This window comes from Camelus ferus, chromosome 9, assembly GCF_009834535.1.
Source record: "Camelus ferus isolate YT-003-E chromosome 9, BCGSAC_Cfer_1.0, whole genome shotgun sequence".
Lineage (NCBI taxonomy): Eukaryota > Metazoa > Chordata > Mammalia > Artiodactyla > Camelidae > Camelus > Camelus ferus.
The window spans coordinates 53795396-53805884 of NC_045704.1; the positions used below are offsets into that span (position 1 = coordinate 53795396).

The window sequence follows — 10489 nt, forward strand, 5'->3', positions numbered from 1 at the left end:
GCGCGCACGCAGGCGCGGGCACCCACGCTTCCGGGAGGCCACTTCCCCCCCTGTCTCCTAGCAACGGCTGAAAGCGTTGTTGACATCCCGGGCAGCGGCAGCGCCGTCTGAGCCCAGAGTCTCGCCGCACGCGCGATGGTAAATCCTGGGTCTCCGTCCGCGACCCAATGGCGCCGATCTGCGGGGACCTTCGCTGACCGGCTCCCGGGGCCGACCGTGGCCCCGCCAGTCCCGGGGCCGCGGCGAAGGCAGGGGGCTCCAGAAACTTATTGGAGCGGCGACACAGAGACCTAGAGGGAACAGAGGGCGACCGTGGAGGGAGGGAAGAAGATGTCTAGGTCGGGGGAGCTATCCGGGGCATAGATATCTAGCGGGAGTAACTACCGGGGGTAGTACTTGGGGAGGGAGGATTTCGAGAAAAAGAAGGGATACCGAGGGGATGAAAGATCCTGAGGGGAATGAGATCTCCTCTACAACAAGGCAAGTTTGAGAAGGGGAGGGGCGGGAGGGAGAGGAGAAAAATCACCTTGAGAGGGAAGAGATGGTGGGACATTGAGCGCAAGGCAGTGGAGAGAGGAGAGGAGGAGAGACTGAGAGAGAAGAAAGGAAAATAAAGAGAAAGGAGGAAGAAGGAGGGGGCGGGGGGATAGGGGAAGGAGAAGAAAAGGAAAATGGAGACTGAGGGAAGTACGAAAAAGAACAAAGTGAAAGCAAAGAGTTGGGGGATTTTTTGTTTTGTTTTTTGGGTTTTTTGTTTGTTTTTAAGGAAGGGATTAAAAGAGGATTGGCGATGGGAATTATGAGACTGCATTAGGAGGGCTCAGAAATCAGGAAAGGAGAAAACTGGGGAGAGGGAAAAGTTGGGAAAAGCAGAGAGAAGCTGGGAGAAAAGTAAAACAGAAAAAGATAAAGGAGGACACTGGTTGTAAGGAGCTGTGGACGTTGTCTTATAGAGGCAAAACGTAGTTATTGATCCCCTGTACAGCTATTATGCATTAGAGCAGTGTTTCCCCTAATGAGATGCAAACCGTTGCTACTTAAGATGGCTCAGAAGTACCAAAAAAACACAGTAAATCACATCAGAGAAAATTAATTCTCTTTCATTTTTTTCAGCCTTTAGACTATACCAAGAGAAAATTTCTGGCATTAATACCACTATCATTTGGTAGTTTTGATTTTTCACCTTTCAGACCTCAGTCTCAGAGCTTCCACTGGGGTAGAACTTAGTAATATGTGCTCTATTTTGTTTTGTTTTTATGGTTATTTCTGCTTATGATAAATGATACCAGATTTGCATTTGTGGTAGTGATGTTATGTTTCCTTTTAAAATACATTTATTTAAGCTTTTAGCAGTGAGATAATTTGAAGAACTTGCTGGGTAAATAATATAAATAGTATTCATAATGGCAAAAATTGTAATTCTAGTACATGAATGCTTGAAATGTAGAAAACACCTGCCATAATGATGGAAAGAGGAAATAAGCACTCCCACTCACATTAGGGGCAAAAGAAATCTGTCTTTTGACTAAAATAACATAATGTTCACCTGTACAATGTTGGGAAGAAAAAATATATCTTAAACCCTCATCAAGAGACTGCAGAATACTATTTGAATTCCGAACATCCAGTGATCACTCAGTTAATGAAAAAATACGCAGGCTGATAAAAAATTATTCTTGACTTTAACTTTTGTAGAAGGAAATAAACTGGTACAATATAGTCTATGCATAAGATTCAGAAAGCTGAGTTTAAAATCTGGTACTGGAATTCCAACATAATCAGTCATTCTTGGTTGAACGTTCAGCTTGCACTGAGACCCAGGCTGTAATTACCAAGAGACTCTGGAATCCTGGAATACATGGTTTTTACAGAATATCCTGAATTTAACCACCTGAACTCCCAATAAGGTAACATTTAGGACTGGGAATATGATTTCTCATTAAGTGATGCTTTTAGACAGAGGGAGGCAGTTATATAACTCTATAAATATTTTTTAAAATCTATAATGTAGAAAAGGAATTTTTCATGTGAATACAGAAAGCTCAAAGATCACCAGGAACAGATTTCTGTCCAACGTAGAGGATACTTTTCCAGTAAACAGAGACAGATGAAAATGAAGTGAGCTCTTGTAAGGCAGTAAGCTTTCTGGTATTTGTCAAGGCTGGGTGTTGGGGGTCTTAATATAGGTTTGTACATGAGACTTAACAGTTTCAAAGCTCTCTTCCAAAAACCTGAGATTACAGCATCCAATACCTTAGTTTAAGGAGGTAGGGGAATAGGAATCTTTCTAAAACCACTCTCTTTAGAAGTTGGGTCACGACAAAGATGGTTAACTGCCTTTCTGATCTCTTCCAGGCAGAGGTGGAGGAAACCCTAAAGAGGATCCAGAGCCATAAAGGAGTTATAGGAACGATGGTTGTAAACGCAGAAGGTAAATACATCACAGGCTGCCTTCTTGACACACAGAAGCCAACCAAGAGCCTCTTTGTGGTGCCAAGCCTTGAGATAGACATTTTTAGCATTTTAAACCAAAAGTAGATGTATATTTTAGCTATGGTGTTTACTTACCAAACATTATCTATCGCATTCAAGCTGTCAGCTAAGAGGCAGGGAAATAAGTATGAATAAGACATGTACAAAAATGTCTATACCTTCCTAAGAAATGCTACACATTGTCTAATTTTTAAAGCTTTGGTAACTCTAACATTTCAGGAGTAGCAATAAAACTACCTTGAAGATAGGAAGAATACCATTGTTGGCAGTTTGCTTTCAATTTAACATTATAAAGCATAGTTTCCATCTTCATTTTAAGTGAAATTGTTCCTTTCCCAGAGTTAATAAAATCTTTGAGAAGTAAATTTTAATGTAATTGATAGTGTAGTCTTTGTGGTTAGAGTTTAAGAAGGGCCAATACATTTCCACCTGTGAAATCCATAGACTGGTACCAGAAACTTGCTCTGGATCCACAAAATCTATGAACAGCCCACAGAGCTTTTGCTCTGGCACACTGCCCCATGTTCAGCTACGGTGGTAACCTCATAAAGGCTTCTGCTGGTTTCATTGCTAATTCAGGCATTTGGAAGGGCAAGAGTTGCCACAAATCCCAGAGCATTAGTAGAAATAAGAGTAGCTACTTCATATAATTCGTGGTACAACCATGGAATTGGCACATTGCCAACTCAGTGCTTGGCAACAGACTCTCACAGCTAATCAGGATTATGGAGCAAATCCATCAATAAATATTTATTGAGCAGCTACCAACTGAAAGTCTGTTTAAACTCTGAACTTCAATCCCTTATCATTAAAAATGGAAAATAACCTACTTTGCTTTGTGATAATTAAGTGAAGTAATAATTGTCAGGTGCCTGGTACAATACCCAACACTTAACTGTCATTAAATAGTTCTGAGAATGCAGGGATTTTTTATTTATACAGATAAAACATTTGATGTGTTTTGCAAAATGATAAAATGAAATTTAACATAACATCTACTGAGTATAATAAATTCACCCGGCTTGAGTGATCAGGAGGGAGAGGATTTAACATCAGCCTACAGGTTAAGTCAAGAGCCTAGTATGTGCCTAGTATTTCCAGGAAGCAGTCCAGCCCTAGTGCATGGTTCTGGTTGAACTGATTTTAGTTTCAGGCATTTGCATAAACTCTACTGCGCTCCCTGAGATGGGTTATTTGCATGACTTTATAGAGGTGCTGTATCAGTTTCCTTCAGCTGCCATAACGAAGCACCACACTCTTAGTGGCTTAAGAAGATTAGAAAGTTATACTCTTGGTTCTGGAAGACTTGAAGTTGAAATCAAGGTGTCTGCAGGTCCAGGCTCTCTTCGAAAGCTCTACAGGAGGACCCCTCCTTGCCTGTCTTCCAGCTTCTGGTGATTTCCAGCAGTCCTCAGCATGCACTGGCTCGTGGACACGTCCATCTCTGCCCCCATCATCCTGTAGTGTTCTCTCTGTTTTCTCTTCTTATAAGGAAGGACCCCAATCATTGGATTAGGGCCCATACTGATCCACTGTGTCCTCATTTTAACTGATTACGTCTTCAGAGTCCCCATTTCCAAATATGGTCACCTTCTGAGGTTTAGGGTGTACTTGAATTTTGGAGGGAACACTATTCAACCCAGTACAGGTACATTCACCTGTGACACCCAGGACATCGTATCTAATATGTTACTTTGGAAGACTTAGTCTGAAGTACAGAATCTTGGCAATATGCGTCAAGTGTCTGAAAAATACCCATACCTTTTGATCTGTAATTTCATTCCTAGGAATTTAAGGATTGACTAAGAAAAGAGGTGCAAAGGGCATCATACGTAATAGCAATAAATAAATCTATTGCAAGAGTAGAGAAATTTTTAAATTAATTATGTAATATTTACTTGATAAACCATTACTCTGTTTAAAGTGTTGAAGAGTATTTAGAGTCATGGGAAATACTCACAATATTAGATGGAAAAACAGCAGGAAACGAAACAGTAGCCAGCATTTTCTAATCCTAAGTAGAGCCAGGCACACACACACCCTGAAAATAAATATGGAAGGAAAGGCAGGGGTATGTTATGGTGATTAGCTCTGAGTGGTAGAATTAAAAATGACTTTTACTTTATTTTCCTGATGTTTCTGATTTAACACTTTTCTCATCCAAAGGCAACAAAATATTATGTTTAATACCCATTAACTTCTAATTAACCTCTACTAGGATGCGGTTGTGTTAGGATTCAGGTTACTTTTCTGAAAGCCAAATTAACCTTTTTCCCAAAAATATAAATGAGGGGCTTATTTTTATGGTCAGATTATTAACAACCAGAGTGTATGACCAGGATGTTTATTAACAGCATATGGTACAAGTTGTGTGACCAGAATGAAATGAAATACTCCATTTCAGCAGCCCACTCAGTTTGAGATGAAAGTGCCATTTATTACAGTGCAGCTTGGCAGCTCTCAGAAGTCCCGTGAAATTTAATACTGAAAACATATAACTGAGCTGATGTTTATGCGTTCTCGTTCTCTACTAGTGTTTTTAGTCTACTAATTCTAGGTGAAATATTTTAACAAATTTTTAGGTTTTATTTGTGGTTACCTAGGCCTTCTACCACATCTATACATTTAGATCTCATCCTGTGCCATGTTAGATAGAATCCTTTGGTTTCATGATTATTGAAACAGAGACTTCCTAATCATGACAATAACATGGACTTATCCGTTTAGCCCAATGCTGAGTGGTATAGGTTTTTGTTAGAGTAGATTCTTTGTTAACCCTGGTTTCCCATTTGTAAAACCATTCATTGTTTATAATATTGCAGCACTGATCACTGGATTCGATACTGTGACTGTGTATATTTATTTCCCAGACAGTCATATCTGTCATATATTCTTATGTATATAAGCCTGATTTCTGTAGGCTCTTCATTTTAAATATTCCTGATGTTTCTAACAATCCATCATTTGAATTTCATTAGATTTTATCAGCCATCCAGCCAATTCCTTTTATTTCTGAAATACAATCTATCAAGCAAAGTACAAATGTACAGTTGAAGAGTACTAACTTATTAGGATCTTAATAAAGAGTCCTATTTTAAAGTAGTGCCATAGATGCAGCGATATCAAATTCATACTCTTTGTTCTAGAAGTTACATTTTAGGAATGTATCCTACACATATATACAAATGTGAAATGGCACACACGCAGACGTATTCTGTAGCCTTGTTTACAAAAGTCTAAGATTGGGAACAGCCTAAATGCCTGTCGGGAAGATATATTAGTTACGTGTATTACAAAGCATCCATTCAACAGTCACATTATGCAGTCATTAACATGGATGACCTAGCCTTATGTGTGCTGAATGGAACAACTTCCCAAGTGTATTAAGTGAAAAGAATTAAGGTACAAAATAGAGAATGATACAGTTAAAGAATGCAAACACAAACATCTTTGAATAGACTTAAAATATCTCTGGAAAGATACCAAAGAAATTGGAAGCAATGGTTACCTCTCACCAAGGGGAAGTGGGAGAATTTTATACCACGCACTCAAATTACTTCCTAATAAGTTATTTTTTAATTACCTCACACGGTACCAAGCAAGAACTCAATAAATATTTGTTGATTGAATTTTTCAAGGGTCTCCAGTGGATATGAAAAACTCCAAGAGTTTCCACTGCATGCACTTATTATTCAGAAAGGCTAGCTCTTTTATTTATTGACTCCGATCACGAATAGACTAACTAAGTAGACCTGAGCATCTGATTCATAATCTTGTCGTCTACATTTTAAATAATTTATTCGGGCTGTATTTCTTTTTTGACACTGAGCAACGCAGACTTTGTAGGTCATCAGTTTTTAGGATGCAAAATCAAACTGTTTGGTCAAAACGCACTCTTAAAAGGTTGAGTGCTTGCTACACTTCAGTTTCCTGCTTGTGTGCAAGACACATGTCTTGTGATGGTTCAAGTGTGAGAGACAGAACTGACTTCTGGAGAAAATAACAACACAGAAATTAACACATTTTATATAAAACATTTATTGACCAGGTTTTCCTGTAAATATTGACCTGGTCTTGTTTAGCAAGACCTATTCTGGAGATAATGGTTTTCTTAAAAGAAAAGGAAATTTCGTGTGTTTCAAAGTCAGAGTGTGGGTTCTCAAAGAGTTTCATGAAAAATGGGTGAAATCTCAAGTCGCAAGTGTTCCTTTTGTTTACGATTTCTGGAGCTCATTCCCCGAGGGGAAAACCAAGTTAGACTTTTTTTATTGATTGGCCTGAATTCAGGTACCTGGGAACTTAACAGCGATCCCAAATTCACCTTCATATGTCCCCCTGAAGGCACATTTGCAAATCAAATCCCTGGAATTCCCAGGCTTACGTGGTAGTTCTCAAAACAATACGAGGGCCTGCTCTGATTAGATACAATATACGTAAAATGCCTAGTACAGCACCTGCTCCATGATGGGCGCCAAGTGACCTGAATTGAGCTGGATAGATTTGTACTGAATTGAATTATACTTGCATATTTGTCCAGCTAGATTTTCCCAGTTAATAGGTTCTGTTTTAAACTCATATAAGGAAACAACAGCACACAAGTAGCCAAAATTTAATTATGCTTAAACCAAAAACTAATGCAAACCAGGGAACGCCCTGCAAAACTGCAGAGTCTTTGTTGCTGTATTTTCTAACATAAAAATTAAGATTTGGAGAATACTGTGTGAGGAAGATCTGAAGAAACTTCGAGCACGCCTTCTGGTATACTCTCCAGCATGCGCAGCGATACCCCTTTCTATTTCTGACCTCAGGGAGAAGCCAGCACCATGTCCGAGACCAGGCATTTCACAGCAGACTCACCATAGACAGAATGCTTAGGGGAATCCGCTTCGTATAGTAATATGTTAGCTTAGTGCTGAAATAGTCAATTAACAACTTCCAAAAGATTTGTGCACAAAAATGTCCATCACACCATTAGCAACAAAAGCAAAAACACTCTCCCTAACAATCCGACAATAGGGGGTTGATTATATCCATAAAATAGTGCAGTCTACAACTATTATAAATAATGTTGTTGGCAGTGTCAACAACAAGGACAACTTGTATGCTGTCATTTAAATGAAGAAAACAGCCATAGTCAAATCTGTAATTATAGTTTGATCCAACTATATTTTAAAATCCATGTAGAGACAAAAAGATTGGAAGGAAATAAAATTGTTACCAGTGAGTAATCTGAGCCATCACTGTTTCTTCCTCTTCATAATCATCAGTATCTTCCAATATTTCTACAGTGTGCATATAACTTTTACAATCAGGGAAAAAAAAAAAACCCTAACCCCACATTAAATCTCATCCCAGGCATTCCCATCCGAACCACCTTGGACAACTCGACGACCGTTCAATATGCAGGTCTTCTTCATCAGCTGACAATGAAAGCCAGGAGCACCGTCCGTGACATTGATCCTCAGAACGACCTCACTTTTCTTAGGATCCGGTCAAAGAAACATGAAATCATGGTAGCTCCAGGTAATCTGGCATTTCATTTCACATTTAAAGCATCTTTGTACTTTGCTGGATAAAAGCTTTGTCTCAAAGAACGAGGAGTGTAGATTTTAACATGCAATATGCCGCATAATGTTCTTCAACTACAAAATGAAGGAGTTTGAAAATTCCAACTGGAAAATTTTGTGAAGCCTTAGTGAAGAAGTTGAATTTTGCCCACTTGGATTTGTTATTTGTAATCAAAAAATTTAGGAGGTGTGGGTCTCATGTTATGTGAATTTAGCACACACATTCCTGAGAGTGGAAGAAATGTCTCCTGCCCAGGGGATAAATAGAGGGTGGATCAAAGGTCTGTAGAATCTTAAACTTCCTAGGGTAGAGCGCATTCAGCTGGTACTAAAAGTCCACAGCCACCGAAATACTTCTTTCCTTGAAAGAGGTACAGTCACAGTGTTAGCAGATGTCAGTGTGAAACAGGACTCGTGTTCCTAAATCTAGTCTAGAACAAGATTCCCTATACTACATCTGTAAAATCGGAATTACCCACCAACTAAATAAAGCTTTTTCTACACCTGTGCTGTCACTCAGGCGGCACATCAGAATCACCTGTAGAACTTTACACACACACAAAAAAATTACTGATACCTGGGACTGCACCCCAGGCCCATGAAGACAGAATCTCTGGGCCTAGGCCCCAGGAAATGGTATTTTTTAAAACCTTGATGGGTGATTTTGGTGTGCAACCACAGTGGGAAATCACTGATCTACACAAGATCCAAGTGAGGTTTTGAAGAGAAAAGCAGGTCAGCTGAAGTATTCACTTATAACATTTAATTTTTTAGGGTGGATTAATTTTGTCCATATCTCTCCACAGATAAGGAGTATCTTCTGATTGTCATTCAGAATCCATGTGAATAGACCTACGTCAGCCAAGTCTGCCCTGTGATGCTAGGATGAAAACACTTTACTCCTTAGTGATTACTAAGATTATACCCCAACCTAAATGATCTTTTGGACATTCCTTTCTATTTTTACATTTAAACCATTCTACATGTCTCATTTAGTTCCTTTTGAATGTATTGTAAATTTGTGATTTAACTATATAATAAATAAATTCTGGTGTGTATGTCTCTCTTTTTTTTTTTATAATACACAAAACCAAAGGATTCTAGTGAGAAGATGGCCTTCCTTGCAACAGTTCTTTTAGTCTAGAAGTAACTGCCACCAAGAATCGGCACAGAAGTGTAATTTTGTCCATTTCGTTAACATGCCAAGGAGATTCAGTGGAGCCCTGTGGGAGCCCCAAGGGAAGTAGGAAAATCAAAGAACAAATGTAGCAGATTTCTAAGACCCATACAGAATAGATGTTCATATTTTGCCATATTTGCCTTATATCCTCTTTTTTTAATTAAACTTTTTATTTTGAGATAACTGAGGATCACATGAAATTGTAAGAAATAACATCAAGATCCTGTGTGCCCTCTGCCCAGTTTCCCCCAAGGCAGCATCTTCCCAAACTACAGCACAGTATCACAACCAGGAAAGGGACACTGATTCAATCCAGATACAGAGCATTTCCATCACCACCAGGGTTCCCCGTGGTGCCCTTTTGTAGCAAACTCCCCCAACTCTGGCACCCAATAGTCTGTCCTCCATTTCTATATTTCTGTCATGTCGAGAAGTTTGTGACATAAATGGAATCATACAATATGCAGCCTTTTGGGACTGTCTTTTTTCCCTCAGCATAATTTTGTTGAGATTCATCCAAAAAATAAGAAAACGTTACCGATACAGCTGCAGCCCCTCTCCTCCTTTGTGCCTCGGGCCTCTCCTTCCCAGAGGGTTCTTGTCAGGATGCACAGATCACCCTGTAATCGGGAAGAACAAATCTGACTTCATATGAGCTCTGTTCCTTTGGCTCTAACCCTGTGCCTTTTCCTGGGCTTAGTCATGCTGGCTCTGCACCTTTTGTAAAAGAATGTTGCCTACAGCCTGAAATATGCAGGAGAGCCCATTCTCAAGGCTCTGACCTTTAAGGGTATATAACACTTTACCAATCATACAGAGATTAAAAAAAAAAAGTTGCAGAGCAGAGAATAACATTTGTGTTGTGGGAGGTTTACAGGAACATCATGACCTGACCTACGTGGACAGCTGCAAGAACAAAGAATTCCGACACCAAGAAGTTTGCAACAACCAAACACATCCCCTCCCCTTTTTAGTATAAAAGGAGCCTGAATTCTGACTTGGGGAAGCGTTCTCCAGGACATTAGTCCCCCGTTTTCTCCGACTGCTGGCTTTCTGAATAACGTCGTTATCCTTGCTCCATCACCTGATTTCCCAATTTACTGACCTGTCGTGCAGCGAGCAGAACAAGTTTGGACTCAGTAACAACCCCACACGGAGGTCCACAGGCACTTCCACTTGAGTCCTCACAACTCCTCCACAAGCCAAGAGTGAGGAATGGTGCAGGACAGGTTTAATCCCACCACACCCA

General features: G+C 39.7%; 1 protein-coding gene across 2 annotated transcripts; it reads left to right on the forward strand.

The window, feature by feature from the left end:
• Positions 1 to 15: 15 nt before the first annotated feature.
• On the forward strand, positions 16 to 9118 carry DYNLRB2 (dynein light chain roadblock-type 2). 2 transcript variants are annotated; one of them, XM_032486830.1, is made up of 4 exons: positions 16 to 138; positions 2356 to 2431; positions 7849 to 8016; positions 8867 to 9118. In XM_032486830.1, exons 1-4 carry the CDS (start codon positions 136 to 138, stop codon positions 8908 to 8910), a joined length of 291 nt encoding a protein of 96 aa, XP_032342721.1. In that variant the 5' UTR covers positions 16 to 135; the 3' UTR covers positions 8911 to 9118. The 2 variants fall into 2 exon arrangements, with proteins under 2 accessions (XP_032342721.1, XP_032342722.1); XM_032486831.1 differs by lacking the exon at positions 16 to 138 and adding an exon at positions 158 to 480.
• Positions 9119 to 10489: the final 1371 nt, after the last annotated feature.